This window comes from Silene latifolia, chromosome 1 (genome assembly GCF_048544455.1).
Source record: "Silene latifolia isolate original U9 population chromosome 1, ASM4854445v1, whole genome shotgun sequence".
In the NCBI taxonomy this organism is placed as follows: domain Eukaryota; kingdom Viridiplantae; phylum Streptophyta; class Magnoliopsida; order Caryophyllales; family Caryophyllaceae; genus Silene; species Silene latifolia.
In genome coordinates, this window is record NC_133526.1 from 164,779,493 (window position 1) to 164,797,625 (window position 18,133).

The following is an 18,133-nucleotide window of genomic DNA, read 5'->3' on the forward strand; positions in this document are numbered from 1 at the left end:
CACACTAACAGGTCCCACCATATCATGAATTTCCAAAAAAAAAAAGGCTAAATTAATGACGTGGCACGCCCTGGGTTGAGTATTGTTTTCTGAATTAATAAAGATAATATTTTTAAATTCAATAGCATTAATATTTCAATTTTCAAAGTTGATCGCACTTTCGCTAACTGTTTTACCACCAAGCCCACTGGTCCCGGTGTATTTATCAAATCATTTTTAGGATGTGAAGAATTACTAACGTCATTAGGCTAACCTTAGTTAGTTTTACTAACTCGAGTACAATTTGTATATAACTGACCAGCTGTACATTTGCATAATTTAATACAATCATTTTCCTTATTTACATCATCTCTCTACACATTTTCTCTCTCTTACTTTCCTCTTTAATTCATCAATCAAGCTGATCATCAATGGAGTTCATTTCCTCCATTATCAATGCTTCATACATGATTCCATGTCTTCACATGGTATCAGAGCAGGATTAGATCCTGTCTCTTCATTAATCTAGCATTTTTTTTTCTGCTTCCGCAAATCTTTCGTCTTTGTTCGATCGATTTTCGATCAATTATCACAAAACCCTAAAAATTAGCTTCATCAAAATTTTCGATTTTTTCTTTCATTTCTTTGCTTTGATTCTCTTAGAACAAGTCAATTCAATCTTCCGATTTACATTCGTATCAATTTTTAAGTCAATTCACCTCTATTTTCCGATCAAGATGCCGAAAAACACAGACGCGAGAATACGAACGCGTGCGATTTACGATCCTTTTTTCTCTCGCAATCGGATTACTCAGGGATGAAGCTTCTGGAGACGATGTTTAATGGACAAAATTATCCTCATTGGAGTAGAGGAATGTTTCTTGCACTCGGTTCCAAGAACAAACGGGGCTTTGTTGACGGATCGTAGCAAGACCTCGCACCTAATTCACCGAAGTTGCCGCAATGGATGAGAAGTGATGCTATGGTGCGATCTTTGGATCGTGAACACCATAATTCCAGGAATAAAAGAAGCCTACATATCGTCAAAATCTGCTGCTTCGCTATGGTCGGAAATTCGAGAAAGGTATGGTCAATCTAATGGACCTTTACTTTTTCAATTAAAGAAGGAGTTAAAAAACATTTCTCAAGATAATGATTCGATTGCCGAGTACTTTACTAAGCTGAAAAGGCGTTGGGATGACATAGATGAAATTGAGTTTTTTCCTGAATGCAATTGCGGTGCTATGGATAAATGCACTTGCAACATTCTCAAGCAAGTTTTAGAATCTGTCTCTAGAGAGAAATTAATCACATTCTTGATGGGACTAAACAGCTCTTACGAGACTTTAAGAACAAACATCTTGTCTATGGATCCAATTCCAAACATTAACAAGGCTTACTCTATTCTACAACAAGTAGAAAGTCAGAAGAATATCTCACTAATCTTACAAACTGAGCAAGATTCTAGTGCTCTAGCTGCAATGAAATCACAAGCTTCTAAGTCTGGCAATAATCAAGGCCCTTGGAATGTTTGGAAGAAAGATAAGGATGGTAACAGTAGTAAGAAGCCTAAGTATGATCAGAGGTGGTGTAATGCCTGTAACAAAGGGGGACATACTATGGATACTTGTTTTGTTCTACATCCTGAGATGAGAGCTAGCTATCAGGCTAGGAAACAGGCTAATGCTCAGAAATACAATGCTTCTGCTCAGAAGTATACTGCTAATGCTGTGGAGGTGTATGATGATACACCATTTGATTTCAAGGCTGAGACTTATGATAGAGATCCACAAGTGGGAACATCTTCTGTCAAGTCACAAGAACCTCCTCCTAAAGTTGATCCGGCACTGGTTGCTGCAATATATCAACAAGTCATGCAAGCGATTTCTGGTAACATTGGTGGACCAATGAATTACTCCTCTGCATCTGTCAATTTTGCAGGTATCATTCTAGCCACTAATGTTGTTTCTACTGCTTGTGCTACTAATCAAATAGAATGGATATTAGACACAGGGGCTTCGGATCACATGACATCACAAAAACATTTGTTTTTGAACCTAAAAAAATTATGTAAACCCATTCTAATAGGCCTGCCTGATGGTTCAACAAAATTAGTTGAGTACTCTGGTGTCATACAAGTCAGTTCACAAATAATACTTTCAGGAGTCTTATATGTCCCTGATTTCAAATATAACTTGTTATCCATTGGAAAACTATCTGCTGATTCTAGAATGATAGCATTGTTTGATGACACAAGATGTGTAATACAGGGCCAGGATAAGCACATAGTGGCTGCCTGTCCAAGAGAAGGAGGTCTCTATAAGTTGAGGCAAGTTGAGAAGCATGAGGACACTTGCTTTACTAAGAATATTAATAAATGTAAGAGTTGTAATGTGTCAAATCCAAGTGCTAGTCTTTTGTGTACTACAGATACTAAGTGTAATGCTCATGGCAAAGTTGAATTGTTTCATGCTCGTCTTGGTCATACTTCTATTGTAAAGATGAAACATATTCATGAGTTAAATAAATTGGATTTGAAGGATTACAGTTGTGAAACTTGTGTCATGGCTAAGATGCACAGATTATCTTTTGATAGAGATGTGTCTAGGGCTGCTAGACCATTTGATTTGATACATGTAGATCTATGGGGGCCATTTAGAGTAGCAACGATCACTGGAGCACATTACTTTCTAACCATTGTTGATGATAATACAAGGGTAACTTGGACTTTTCTGTTGAAAACAAAAGAGTTAGTTTGTGCTACCATAGATAATTTTTTCTCTCAGATTTACAATCAATTTTGGGTCAACATTAAAATGGTTAGGAGTGACAATGGAACAGAAATTGTTCAAGATGTTTGTTCTCACTTGTTTGCTAGTAAGGGTATAATTCATCAAAAAAGTATGCCAGGTGTTCCACAACAAAATGGAAGAGTGGAGCGTAAACATAGACATTTAGTTGAGACGGCTAGAGCCATGATGTTATATGCAGGGTTACCTAAACGTTTTTGGGGTGAGTGTCTATTAGCAGCAACTTTTGTGATAAACAAGTTGCCTACACCTATTCTTTCTTGGTCTACACCCTATGAGGTTTTGATGCATAAAGAAGCAAATTATGACCAGTTAAGGATAATAGGATGCTTATGTTTTGCCCTAGTGTCTTCTAGAAATAGGGATAAATTTGATCCCAAGGCTAGGAGGTGTGTCTTTATTGGTTATCCCTATGGACAAAAGGGTTACAAACTTTATGATTTAGAAACCCACAAAATTTTAGTGAGTAGGGATGTGATCTTTAATGAGTCTATATTTCCCTACAAATCTGAAAATAATGTCAAACAGTCCACTACGGCATTCATATGCCCGAATTTCCTAGTGATCCTCATCCATTTATTTCTCGCGACAAAGAGGATGTTTGCCCTATATCGATCATCACATGATCAGACAATTTGTCTAGACGTGAGAATAATAATGCCACTAATTCCGTACCAAGTGGAACTATCACTCAGGGGATGCCATCAAATATTTCTGCAACTGAAGTTGCACAAATCAGAAAGTCCACAAGGGCTGTTAAGCCTCCAAGTAATCTGCAGGATTTTGTTTGCCCTACACTAAAGCCTGCTGCTTCTTCATTTTCTGTGTTTGACATCACTACATATCCAGAGGCACTTACTGCTTCTCTTACAAAGGTGTTGGAGGTGCATGAACCCTCTCATTATCACCAGGCCACATTAGACCCTCATTGGGTCCAAGCTATGAAGTTAGAATTGGATGCCTTAGAAGCAAATGGAACTTGGGAAATTACTAATCTTCCTTCTGGTTTTAAGGCAATTGGTTCAAAGTGGGTATACAAGATTAAATTCAAGCAAGATGGAACGATTGAAAGATATAAGGCCAGATTAGTGGCAAAAGGGTACAATCAAGTTAAAGGTAAGGATTTCAAGCACACGTTTTCACCTGTGGCTAAATTCACAACCGTCCGGGTGTTGTTATCGATGAGCGATGTCAAGAGGATGGGTTATTAACCAACTAGACATAAACAATGCTTTCTTGCATGGTTTTCTAGAAGAAGAGGTTTACATGAGACCTCCCGAAGGCTATTCCAAGGCACTTCCAGGTCAAGTATGTAAGCTTAAGAGATCTCTTTATGGTCTCAAACAAGCTTCGAGACAATGGAACATAGAGCTTTCCAAATTGCTTATATCTCAAGGATTTTCTCAATCAAAGTCTGACTACTCTCTTTTCATCAGAAGGCAAGAGGATTCCTTTGTTGTGGTGCTTGTGTATGTTGATGACCATGTGATCACGAGCTCGATATATCTTATATGCGGCACTTGAAAGGAGTATTGGACAAAGCATTCACCATAAAAGATTTAGGAGAGATAAGGTATTTTCTGGGACTTGAAATCACCAGATCCACCGAAGGTCTTCTCCTTAATCAAAGGAAATACGTCCATGATATGTTAAAAGATGCTGGTATGACTAATTGCAAATCAGCCCCATTTCCTCTTCCTAGAGGTCTTCAACTTTCAACTGACGAAGGGCTTTTACTGCCTGAACCAGAAGTCTATAGAAGATTAATTGGTAAACTCTTGTATCTTAATTTGACTAGGCCTGATCTGTCCTATTCAGTTCAGCACCTTAGTCAGTTTCTTAGTGCTCCTAGAGAGCCTCACCTCCAAGCTGCCATTCATGTTTTACGATATCTTCAAGGGACTAAAGACGCAGCTCTCTTCTACCCTGCTGACAATGACCTCTCTCTTGCAAGTTTCGTGATGCGGTTGGGGTACCCGCAAGTTCGATTGCGAGATCGATCCACCGCCAATGTACATTTCTTGGCAAAGCTCTTGTTTCGTGGAAAACTAAAAAGCAAAAAACAGTATCCAAGTCATCAGCCGAGTCAGAATATAGGGCCATGTCCTATACGGCAGGAGAGATTTTTTGGTTGCAAGGCTTATTACAAGATCTCGATGTTTCGGTTTCTCTGCCAATCAACCTGTTTTGTGACCATAAGTCTGCTCAACACATAGCAGCAAACCTGGTATTTCATGAGAGGACCAAGCACCTGAACATTGATTACCATTATGTACGAGAAAAGGTCCAAGAGGGGTTAATTGCTACGGTGCACCAAATCCAGGTTCAGATTAGCGACTTGCTCACAAAACCATTGGGACAGCAACAACATGTTTTCTTGTCCTCCAAGTTGGGTTTGTTATTTGACCCTCATTTGGCAAACCCACCTTGAGGGGGGGATGTGAAGAATTACTAACGTCATTAGGCTAACCTTAGTTAGTTTTACTAACTCGAGTACAATTTGTATATAACTGACCAGCTGTACATTTGCATAATTTAATACAATCATTTTCCTTATTTACATCATCTCTCTACACATTTTCTCTCTCTTACTTTCCTCTTTAATTCATCAATCAAGCTGATCATCAATGGAGTTCATTTCCTCCATTATCAATGCTTCATACATGATTCCATGTCTTCACATAGGACAAACAGAGATACTATGCTAGTCTCATCAGCCACCTTAGAAGAACGATAAGAAAAAATGTCCTACGTTGTTGAAGATTGCAGAGGAGTGCTCAAGCTCATGAGCGACGGTAGTGTCATCCGCTCTGATGCTTCCTTCTTTCCTACCCAATTAGACGATGCCAAGTACCCTTCCATAATGTGGCACGACCTCGTCTTTGACCCACTCCACGACCTCAAGCTTCGTCTTTACGAACACGGTTCATCAAAGACAGCCCCAGCAAACTCCACTATCGTCTTTTATATTGCACATAACTGGGCAGTTCGGGTTGCGATGGGCAGTACAAGGGAGCTAAACCTGGATCGCGTCAAGGGTTATATGCTATTGGCACCGATGTTTGGTGGGAGTGAACGAACCAAGTCGGAGTTAGAAGGGCCTACTGAGACTTTTCTTAGCCTCGAAGGTGTGGACAGGTTAGACTGTCTTACCTTGTTTATCGTATATATGGTAAAGTTTTGAACTATAGACCTCTACTAAAAATTGAAACGAGTTTGAGTTGGTTGGTCGTACTGTCCATTGCAACTCGGATTGTCGATCGTAATTGTGTACTGCACCTGAAGAGTGTATATGGATAGTGGAGAATATGTTTAACAAAACACAGCCATGTATGCGAGCACATACATGACACGAGGCTTTGGGGGATTAAGGTCGGATATTGGGTTCCATCTAACAATTCTCCATTTCGAGCTTCTTTGTGACAGTAGATTCATGTAAGAACTAAGAATGGTGTGAGTATTAAAAATCGAGAGGGAGGAGTTCATAAAGGAAATCGTGTTATTGATAATTGTTCGTGGTTCGAATGATTACAATGGTACCATATTTATATAGTACCCAGAGTATCTAAATAATATCAACTAATATCGCAATATAATATAACTTATTCTAATACCGATATTATTCTGATTACGGTATATTACGATATATACCGTAATATCTTCTATCATCCCCCCTCAAACCCATGGTAATTTGTCTAAATTTCCATGGGTTTGCAAGGTAAACAAAGAGAAACGGCTTTCTTTTCGAATCGGTTTCGTCGGGCGGGAACGTCGTCGCTTTTCAAACCCACCAAATCGTTGAAATTTCGTTGTCAAGAACGTCGTATTTTTTCGAACTTGACAAATATCGGTGCGTAACTCGCCAGTCGATGCGTATAGGACTCGCCAGACCGAATTTCGTGTAAATCGCCAATAATTAAGAAGAGACCACACTTTGTTCACCTCCTTTGAACATGAGGGATTCAAAAGGGGAATTTCGTGGAGAACGCATATATACGATATCCAATAAATCAATAGAACTTGAAAAGTTCATGTTCTTTGGAAGTGAAAAAGAAAAGTCCTGTGTGGTTTCGTTAATACAAGTAGTTGCATTGCACTAAACCATCAAACATCAAGCCATTTACTGCGTATACAAGTAAAGGCCTCGAAAATCGACGATAATTTTTTTTTTTTTTTTTTTTTTACAACTAGAAAAAATAGATCATCATGATAAAATCCCGCCGGAGGGTACCGTAATTCATTAGCCCCTCCGGCAGGGCAGCGGAAGTTCGTTGTTAGGCCTCAAGAGCGTGAGGCTCTGATACCATATTAAAAATCGAGAGGGAGGAGTTCATAAAGGAAATCGTGTTATTGATAATTGTTCGTGGTTCGAATGATTACAATGGTACCATATTTATATAGTACCCAGAGTATCTAAATAATATCAACTAATATCGCAATATAATATAACTTATTCTAATACCGATATTATTCTGATTACGGTATATTACGATATATACCGTAATATCTTCTATCAGAGACTTAGCATTAGATATCAAAGTGTACTTTAGTTAACCAATTATGTTGCCTAATAAACTTGTACTCCGTATATATAACATTATAACACCAGGTATTGGAGACTATGCCTACCATTCGGACCAACAAGCCCTGAACTCAAGTCGCTAGACCTTGGTCCAATGCACGTCATGGTGGGGGAGACTGATATTCTCAGAGATGGAGTGAGGCATTATGCAAGTAGGTTGAGCAGTTTGGGGAAACCGGCCAAGTATGTCGAGTTTAAAGGTCTCGCTCACGGCTTCATGATTAGTGATTACCAGTAATGATCCAGAACCATCAAATCAACTACTCAGTCTGACCAAAAGGTTCATATCAGAGAACACTGGTTGACCTTTGGTGATTGATCTTTTTTATGTATTCATTTTATTTGGCCAAAATGTCAAACGATTGCAGAGTATAAATAATGCTATATTACAATTACAGTTTCATGAGGGCATGTTGTTCGCCGCTGATTTTAATATCAGTTGTATTACTGTGATATTTAGGCATTTCTTGTGTGGGATTCTGTTTCTTTGAGCAAGATAGTTACTGTCGAATTTATGCAATTTAATGGGGTTATGTCAAAAGATTGTAATATTGTTAGAGGAGCTGGGGAATTCTATGAAGAGCAGAGGATGATGAAGATGATCACGTACGAGAGATGTAAACTGAAACAACATTGAATATGATCTGCGGAGGAGTCATAATAGTACTACTGTGACTAGTAATTAATTAAGTCGGCTAAAGATGACATAAATGTGTGCTCAAATTATAAGGGGTACCTCATTAATACAATTGTTGACAGGGACACAGGACTTCAATTTTATAGTTGATCATTCATACTACTATATACAAACTTTGCGGTGTTTGATTTAAATTTCGCTTTACATCCCCTCAGTTAATGTACTAGACTAGTAGTTGTGTTTTCTTGTACGACTTTTCTGGATTTTAATATGCGCTTTTACTCGATATTAAAAAAACAATAAATTATTTTGACTCATACATCATGAAATATTTCATTCACATATGCATTTACCTCCCTTTTTTCTCCATATTAAACGAAGCACCAATAAACTGATACGGACGACAAAATTGATTGAAACGGTCTTATGTGTAATACTAACAAATTATTCTACTGAGTAAGTTTCCTGAGAGACGATATCTTAATAAGTTTATTGAGAAATTATCTTACAATTTTAAGAAAAAGTGGTACTAAAGATAATAAAATAGGTATGAATCATGATTAAAGATAAAATAGAAATAGGTACATTTATTATGGAAATAGGTACGAAATTACCATGTCACATCAATAACAAAAGAGTTACGAAATACAAATAAAAGGGTACATAAAATTGGTATCTCAATAACTTATTGAAAGACCATATGTTCCAAGTTTTAGTGTATAGATTTAGGAGCATTGCTATCTATATTCTCTTTTCTACCTGGTCTTCTATCTTCTCCTCACATAATCAGTTAAAATATAATATATTTTGTCTTATCCACTTGTCATCCGACCCGACACAATTTATTTATATTAATTTAACCGATTGCAAGCGAATAAGGGAAGAAGGTGGGATAGAAGGTTCGAGGAAGAAGATAGATAGCAATGTTAGTAAATATGGTTCCAATTGGCAAGAAGGTGGGATAGAAGGTTCGAGGAAGAAGATAGATAGCAATGTTAGTAAATATGGTTCCAATTGGCAATACTCATAAATTATGACCTACTCTCCAATGCAATGAACGTTAAGCCTTTAAGTAGAGGACCTCACCTTACTTGATTTCCTCTATTCTTGTTCAAGTTCAACAACGTTTTAATTGCAATATTTACTCCCTACTACATAATTTTTCCTTCCTTGCTTTGATATTTTTCATTGGAATTTCCTCCCACAATCTTATATATATATATAAAACTGGGTTGAAGCGTTGTGGATGCGCCACGTGTCAACCCAGCCATAAATACAGGTATTAATTACAACAGAACATTAAATACAAACATAATAAATGCTGGATAAATCTCAGCAACATATTAATTATAGTTTAATAAATTTTATTATAAAATTACATTAAATAATTACGGTGATTTTATTCTAAATTTGTTAAAAAAATATTTTGATAAAAATTCTAAAATGTAAACAATTACGTTCATTGCGAAAAATGCTTCAAATAGAGTATAATTTTCGTTATATTTATTGAAATATTTTTTATTTGTAGAGATGATTAAAGTGAGTGTCTCATAATGTTTTATTTTTACGTACAAAGATATTTTAAAAAAGTTATAAAACATAGACCATTAAATATTAAGAAAAATATATTTGGAAGAGTCGTCGTATTAATTTCTTAAAAACATAACTTAAAGAAAACTACTAAGAGATAAGTTTTTATATGAGAATGAAAAAAAATATATTGCGAGAAATTGAATACATATGAGATTTTGATAGGTTTAAATAGTGTGATAACAAGTATTTGTATGAGTATGTATGTACACAGTGATCGCGAGTGCATTTGAATAATCAAAACAAAAGTAATGATTATTAAATAATATATATTGTACTATAAACGACATGAAAAAAATAGATAAAACGTTACATTTTACTTTAGTATCTTCAATTAAATCATATATACGTCATGTATAAATATTGATTATGACTAGCTAAATATTACTATTAGGTAAATACTTTATATGTTATCTTTTAAATACTTTTAAGTTAAACCTAAAAGAATATTATTTGAGAAAGTTTAACCTATTTTATTTACAAGTAAACTCTAAAACATCATTTATATATGGTTCCTTTAAAATACAAAAGATGCAATTCTTATAGAATAGATATGTTTGACACATAATAATTAATACATGCAAGACACACTCAAAGCATTTGAATAAGTTGAGTTTGAACTCTATATGTTTGATAAATAAATATCACACGTTATACATAAAAAATTAAAAATTACATAAAAGTTATATTCACATCATTTTGAACAAATATTAACTGATTTAGAACATAATGAATCGTGAAATGATATAATTTGAGAACTTAATGTTGATTGTTGCATTATTTGAATAAATTTTATTTTAATTAATACTCCCTTCTATTCGCTATAATGTTCCCCTTTGTCTTTGACACGATACTTAAGGAATACTATTAAAAATGAATAAAGGACATTGGTGGGGTTGGTGATAGGAGAGACTCGAGAGAGGGATGAATTATTAGGAGTTAAATAAGGAGTTGTGAGGGCAAAACATTAAGGAAAATAATAAAATTGGAGTAAAAGAGTTGTGTGGGGTTTGGTGATAGGAGAGAGATAAATAAAATAAGAGTAAAAGTTACCAAAAAATGAAAGGGGAACATTACTGCAATAATCCGTTTCGGGAAAGAAGAAACATTATAGCGAATAAGAGGGAGTATGATATTTGATCAGTCACAAAATAATTTATAAAACGCTTATCATGCATAATTAATTATCACTTATTAGTTTTAATTAAAATTGTATGTATTTTATTTTATAACTTTGAAGTTAAACCTAAAAAAATTAAATTTGAGAAAAATTAATTTATTTTTATTTAAAAGTAAAAATATTAAAGGTCATATATAAATTATGTTATTTTTCTTCAATTATAATAATAAAATTTTAAAACAGGCCGCGCGAAGCGCGGGATACTACCTAGTTAATTCATTATTTCCTACGTTAAAGTTTTTCTTCATTTCAATTTAATTGAATTCAACCTTTCTTGTTCAGTTAATTAATTAAGCTTTAAAGAAGACACCATCTGTCTTTCTTTAGTTCCCTCCTATATATAATGTCATTTCAGCTTAAAATCCCACATCCTCAAATTAAACAGACACTTTTTAACTATGATGATGATGATGATAATAATGTTGTTGATGGTGGTATTTTAGTTTCTCCGGTCATTCCGATTACCCTTGATCTCTTTCACTCCGAAAAATCTCTATCTCAATTCAAATTTCTTGAAAAAATTTCTAAGGTAAGCTTACAAGTTACGACTTCATTTCTCGCAAAATATTATTTAGTTTTACTTGGTTTAGTTTTTCCTAATTTAGTTTTTTTTTTTTTTTTTTTTTTTTTTTTTTCTTCGTGTTAATCAATAGGGCAAGAAACAAAAAAGAAGTTTGGAGACAATGAACAGAAAGAATGAAAAAAGTAAGATGCCAAAGTTGGAGTTGAAGTTGAAGTTGTCACCACCGAGCTCACCCAGCCGGTCAGAATCCCCGAGCTCATGTGTGTCTTCGGAGACGAGTAGCGCAGGAACGACCTCTATGGTATTGGTAGGTTGCCCAAGATGCCTAATGTATGTCATGTTGCCAGAGGATGATCCTAAGTGTCCGAAATGCAAGAGCACGGTTCTTCTTGATTTTATTCATAACCACCACAACGACGTTGATGTCGACCACCACAAGAACAAGAATTTGGGCAATATTGGTAGTTGTAAGAGGACTAAAAGGAGTTAAAGTTTGTTATATTAAGCTGTCTACTCTCTGTTTCTAGCACTGTTATATATTAACCTAATCACTTGTTTTGGATTTTACTGAAAAAGGAGTGGTTTTATCATTTTATGTGTAGACATTATTTCCATGCATTAAAAATTACGAATCATGATGGTAAGATTTACAAGTGATGATATTGCAATTTTGGATCACTCTGACTACGAGAGTATGAATTCATTTGGTTAAATCATGCAAAAGTCAAGTATACTTGGCAGTACAAATGTACAATAATAATCGTAAACTGTGTTTCTCATGGACACGATTTGGAATACCATTTGCTTTAAAAATGTGCTTATATCTCCTTTCACATATAACTAACCAAAAAAATAATTAAACATTGTCCCTCTAGATGAAGTTATCTCATATGCGTGGAGACACTCATTTTCATCGCTACTACGATAAACTAATAATTCGGATTGAAAGCTCTCTCATTCGAGGTCTGTGCATATATAAAAACATGAATACAAAATTACAGATAGAAGTCGAATTGTCGACAACAACCAAAGTGGACAATTGCCTCAAACTGGCCTTCAAATTTCAAGCCTACTAATACTACGAGTATGTTTATTATTATTATTTAGTCAAATACAAGACATTTCAATATCGCTTTAACTTGTCTAACTTTGCTTTTGCATTCTAAACAACTACAGTATAATCCTAGTTTTATTGCAACATTTGACCATACAAATGTAATCCAATTCAAGGAGTGCTCCATAATTAGGTGCTGCGCGACTATCCAATATAAGCTTGCCATTGGCTGAGGCTTAACTCCGTGGCATGCATTGGTAATGCTCAATTTCATACTTACTAGGAACACGCCTGATATGCCGTGTTTGTTCTGTGTTCCTGGATATGAAAACCCGAGTCTATGTGAACACCATTTTGACAAATACTTTCAAAATCAACCCAAAATAATAAATACTTTAATTTTTAGCATTATTTTAAAAAGGAAAATGAAAGGGCGCCACCCGGTGACACCCAATTTGGGCGCCACCCTCTCACATGGGGTGAGTGGGGACCCCTTCAATTAAAAAGGGTTGTGAGAGGGTGGCACCCAATTTGTGCGTCACCCGGTGGCCCTATCACTATCCAAAAAAAAAATTGTTGGTTTCTAAAATATCATACTCCCTTCTATCTAGCCTAATGTTCTCATTTATCTAATATATCTGAGTAGTATTATAATAAAAGAGGAATTTTAGCCTGACTTGGAGGAAGTATAAATCAAATTAAGGTAGTTGAGACTGGGTGAATAATGAGTTGAGTTATGTCAATTTCCTTGGTCACTAAATTTCCTTTAGATAAATGTCAATTATTTTAATTATTACTCCTTTCCTACCAATTTCCTTTCTAATAAGATGGCATCATCAAAATTCAAAGGCCAATTGTTGACTTGTAACAAAGTTATGAGATCATCTATGCTTCCGGCCATTAAAGTCATTCTAACCCAACACAACCACAACAATATTAGCCCAACGACCAAGAAACTTATACTCCGTATATGGGAACTTGCACGTGTGTCGTAAATTCTATAAGAGCAATATGTCACGGTTCGCTTATTTCAAGCTCCCGTGACGCTTCAAGGATGCTTATGGTAGCTCACGACAAGCTCACTCAAGTGTACTCAGCTCACTCCCAGTCGGGGCAGCTCACTCTTAGTTGAGGTTAACTGGGCAAGTTACTATGAAGTCCACAAGTCCATATATGCCGAAGAGATGCGACCAAGGGCCATGTATTAATTCCCTTATCTACATACATCCTCTCTAAATAACTACCATACATCCCCCTTTATTCATCCTTATCCATTCCCTCTCTCACACACCAAATACACCCCCCCCCCCCCGAAGGAATATTCCCCTAAGAGAGAGAAGGATATACATCCCCCTTGATAGATACATTTCCCTTATTTGTGTTTATCCAAACATCCCCATTATCCTTCCCTTTTGGCGCCAAACTCCAAGGGACACAATGGTTCACCCCTCCACCCCTTTGCCGTCAAATCCAAAGGGAACGAAGGTCGCAACCCTTCGTTCCATACATCCCATTTGGACGCTACATATGAAGAGGAACAAGGAGATCCATCTCCCCTTATTCACACCATTTCCCAAGAGGCACGAAAGAGGCACCCCTTCGCCCATAACCACCATATTCTTAGGCATATAAATAGAAGGAATTAGGCCTCATTTTCATTCATTCAGTTTATCCAACAACTTAGATTATTACCCAAATACTTATATATTTTACAAGCATTGTATCCCAACAATCTTGTAACAATCTTGTAATAATCTTGTAATCATTCTCTTGTAATACATTATTTATTCTATTGTAATACTTTGCGATGTTTCAGCACATCTATTGTTTCGCATTGTTATTACGAGCCACACCATTCCGAGTGATACTTATTTGGTTTTGCCTGACTTGCACCAAGATTCTCGCCTTGACAAGAGTGGCACACGCCCTATTTTCTACCCGAAGAAATAAGGATGTGACAAGTGGTATCAGAGCGAGGTTTCGCTCAAAGTATCACGATCTATCGGAAATGGCAAATTCGGGAAGTAATGTTGAGATGATTGAAAAGCGAGAAGTGACGGATAATTTAGGAGTGGAAGGCCACAACAATGATGTAAGTTTTCGAGAATATGATTTGTTTTTGCGCCACAACGCACCTTCGAATGCCCAATCCAGGGAAATGGGTCCTTATGAAATGGAACGGGCAGGGACGTCGATTGATGGGGAAACGATCAAAATCAAGTATCAATTTACAATTGTTGGGGTTTGTCTCGCGATCGAAGTGTTCGTCAACATCATAGCAACAAAGACAACATGGGCGATCCGAAGGCATCTTTCCGCTCATCTATTTGGTATGCACTACGGAATTCTCTTGAGTTTTATCATTCATATACCTATCTCGTGCACGACCAGGTGTAGATACCTCATTTCTGCACCTCCCGCAAGCCACCCGGTGATGATTGGGCCGCATGTTTGGTACTCGGAACGATTTATGACAATTCGTAAGTTTATCGGCAAGTGATAGCTCAAATACTTGTGTCTACCCCTTGGTCGTCATCTACGCGCCGTTACGGTCGTTTTGACAGTAATTAGAGTACATTTGGAGTCCAGGTCAAAAACCGTCTTCATTTTCTAATAACCGTTTAAAATGCCGATTCAGAATATTCTGGAATGTTCCGGATATTTCTATTCCATATTTCAATCTTTTAATCTTTTGGCAAAGTATTTTCCGAAATTATATTTTAAATAATAAGGAAATTGAGATCAACCGCAATTCCATAATAGAAACGCGGAAAATCTTTCTTCCGCAGGAGGAAACCTCTGGGGAAAGGACGCAGACTGCTGCGCGCTCTTCCAAGAGCCGCATGGTTCTTTGCGCCTCTTCCCCAGCTCCTTTCTGCGTATTTTGAGATCTTTTCGAGATTTACTTCCAAGGTTTTACCGAAACCCTAATTCCTCCGTGTGATTAGTATAAATAGGGACTTTCGTTCCTCATATTTCTCACGCGAGTGTCCGCCCTTCTCTTCTCCCTTTGCATTCTAAGACCGTGCTCTTTGCTTATTGGCGCCTACGTGCTTGAACTTTCGACCACGTAAGCTCGGATCCTTCTGAGTACCAGCCTCGTTTTGCATGACCGACCAATTTGACCAACTCCACTCAATCAACTTAATCAATTTAGTTTAATTCCTCTTACGAGGGCACTTTCGTCGTACATTCGAGTCGAGCAATCACTAATCGTTTACTTAGTCAATCTCGTTTCGTCAAACTTGTAAGTCTGAGGGTGTAAATCCCATCTTTTATTATTGTATTTTATTTTTTGTACTAATCATTGTAAGATTTACATCGAATGCATGTTAAAAAACCGATTTATAAAACCTTTTATTCAAAACCTTTTTACGGATTAACGAGAGATTGATGTCGAGAAGGAACGCAGCAACTGCTGCGCCTCTTCGAAGGGCCGCAGCATCTGCTGCGCCTCTTCTTGAGGCTGCCGCAGTTCCTGCTTTCCTTCTTCTTCCTCCGTCTTCTGTTAATTCGTTTACTTTCTTTCATTCTTTTTTCTTGTTTGTTTCTTATTTCATTCGCATACTAATTTTAATATACATAATTCATTACTAATTTATCATTTTATTAATTCCCGACTTAAATCCCAAGTAATTAATATTTGCGGGTTTTCGTCATTAAAATCAATTCGGGTTTTAGAGATTCGATTCCTCAATATCAAGTCTTTGGAATTCGACCTTTGGTATATTTTCATCTGTTTATCATCATCATCGTCAATAGTTTAACATTAATTGAACCCTAATAAATTTAGTTTGTAATTTAATTCACAATTAATCTTGTAATTAATCTTTTAATTCGTTCTAATTAAATCGAGTCCGTCTTTTACTATTTTTATGACCCTTTCATACGTAAATAATCCACTAAATCACTTTTACTTGAGTCGAATATCATTAATCGGTCATTAAACCACCAATGAATATTAACGATATGCAATTCCGGCTTCACAGCCAGAACTCACCTCAGGAACAAACGCAGTGACTATTGCGCCTCTTCCAAGGGACGCAGCTCTGCTGCGCCTGTTCCGGGTTGAGTTCTGCCTCTGAACTTCCGTTATTGTTTTGTTGTGTAAAAGTAAGATGAAACATGCAAGTTATGTGTCGAATAGTGGTATTTGCATGATAGTAATTGTGGCCTTCCGTATAAGCGGAAGGGTTGATGATGGATGGGAACGGATATGGAAACACATGTGTGATCATGTGGTGGATTTGACGCGGTATATGCGTGGCATGAGGTCCGGGATTGGGAATGTTAATCATGGTTGAGTCACATTATAAGAATTTTACATTAGTTGATTGTTTCCTGGAGTTCGTGTATTGGTGTTTTGGATGTGCATACATGTTAATGTATGAGGATTGACATGATATAGATACGTAATAATAATCGAGTAATACCCCGTGATAAATACGTATTCATATAACCAACATGAGTTAGGAGTTATTTATGGGATTATAGATTAGGAACCGTGGGTTGGACCGGGCGCTTAACCTTTGGGAGGCTCGTAGGGGTACCCGTAGAGAGACTTCTAAGGAAGTTTCTAGATTGGGATTATAGCAATGACATAAGACGATACGAGATTTGATAATGGAATTGCAATAGGTAAGAGAGTGTGTTGAACCTGAAACATAGTCATTTGTGGAATTTAGTAATGAGCGTTTGAGACCGCAGTTTGAGGTTTGATAGTCGAACTTCGGGACGAAGTTCTCTTTTAGGGGAAGTAGATGTAATAATTCGGAAGTTTAGGAAAGAGAAAGTACAGAATGTGAGAAAGTAGTGAGAATTGAGTGAAGAACTTTGGGATGAGTGTGAGGTTTAGAAAGAGCGTATACGGTTGATAAACATGTGAGGTGCGAGAGAATGCATGAGATTTGAGGAAATGAGAGAGTGAGGTGAACTTCGGGGACGAAGTTCTTTTTAAGGGGGGAAGATTGTAATACTCCGCATTTATACTTTTATATATAAATATTTTATTGTATTTATACGAGTTATGTTTGAGACGGAATAATAAAATAATAATAATAATTATTTTAGGATGGTAATGATGATAATAATAATAAGTGGTAATAATAATAATACGCAATACGATGCATGTATACGTATCCGCATACTACCTTATGTATATATACCCTCACCTTATATACTCCACCCTTATCCACCCATCACTCTTATCCACTAAAAATCTCAACACAATCCTCACCCACCAAATTTTAGAGAGAAAGAGAGAAAGGAAGAGAAAGTGGAGATTTTGCCCTCCGCCTCGAGATCGTAAGGTAAACCGTCTTAAACTAGCGTTTATATTATTTAATTTATACCGTTGACTCACCCGCGACTTAGACCCACCGTGTGACCCACCGTGATCACCATAGGACCACCGTTGACCGCCCAAATGGTGGTTTGATCGAGTATATATAATGGATTATAGCTTTTTTTGTGGGACGGTCTTAAGACGGATTTTTGACCCACCTTTTTTTTTACTATCATGGGCTTAACTTGGGTGTGTTTTGTGGAGGGTTGAGTGGGGGTTGTAGTGGTGGTCGTGGGAGGTGGAATGGGTGGTGGTAAGGGTGTTTAATTGGGTGGTTTAAGGGGGCATACGGGATTGTGGTTATTGTTGGAATATGTGTCCTCCGACAATAATGCGATCACAACTGTCGATCATGATGATCACATGTTTAAGTCTCATTTTAAGAATATTTAATTGATCGTATGACGATACGAGTTAATTAAATTACTTAAAAT

At 36.6% G+C, this 18,133-nt stretch overlaps 2 protein-coding genes and 1 long non-coding RNA gene across 3 annotated transcripts; all 3 read left to right on the forward strand.

Annotated features, from left to right (window-relative positions):
• The first annotated feature begins 773 nt into the window (after positions 1 to 773).
• Positions 774 to 2,522, forward strand: LOC141608302 (uncharacterized). The gene is made up of 2 exons (XM_074427680.1): positions 774 to 1,920; positions 2,250 to 2,522. Exons 1-2 carry the CDS (start codon positions 957 to 959, stop codon positions 2,258 to 2,260), a joined length of 975 nt encoding a protein of 324 aa, XP_074283781.1. The 5' UTR covers positions 774 to 956; the 3' UTR covers positions 2,261 to 2,522.
• A 2,805-nt stretch (positions 2,523 to 5,327) lies between these two features.
• Positions 5,328 to 7,912, forward strand: LOC141611157 (strigolactones hydrolase CXE15-like). The gene is made up of 2 exons (XM_074429612.1): positions 5,328 to 5,927; positions 7,399 to 7,912. Exons 1-2 carry the CDS (start codon positions 5,533 to 5,535, stop codon positions 7,607 to 7,609), a joined length of 606 nt encoding a protein of 201 aa, XP_074285713.1. The 5' UTR covers positions 5,328 to 5,532; the 3' UTR covers positions 7,610 to 7,912.
• A 3,083-nt stretch (positions 7,913 to 10,995) lies between these two features.
• On the forward strand, positions 10,996 to 11,961 carry LOC141608354 (uncharacterized). Its single transcript, XR_012526990.1, has 2 exons — positions 10,996 to 11,307; positions 11,432 to 11,961. It is a non-coding gene; the product is annotated as an uncharacterized LOC141608354 (long non-coding RNA).
• Positions 11,962 to 18,133: the final 6,172 nt, after the last annotated feature.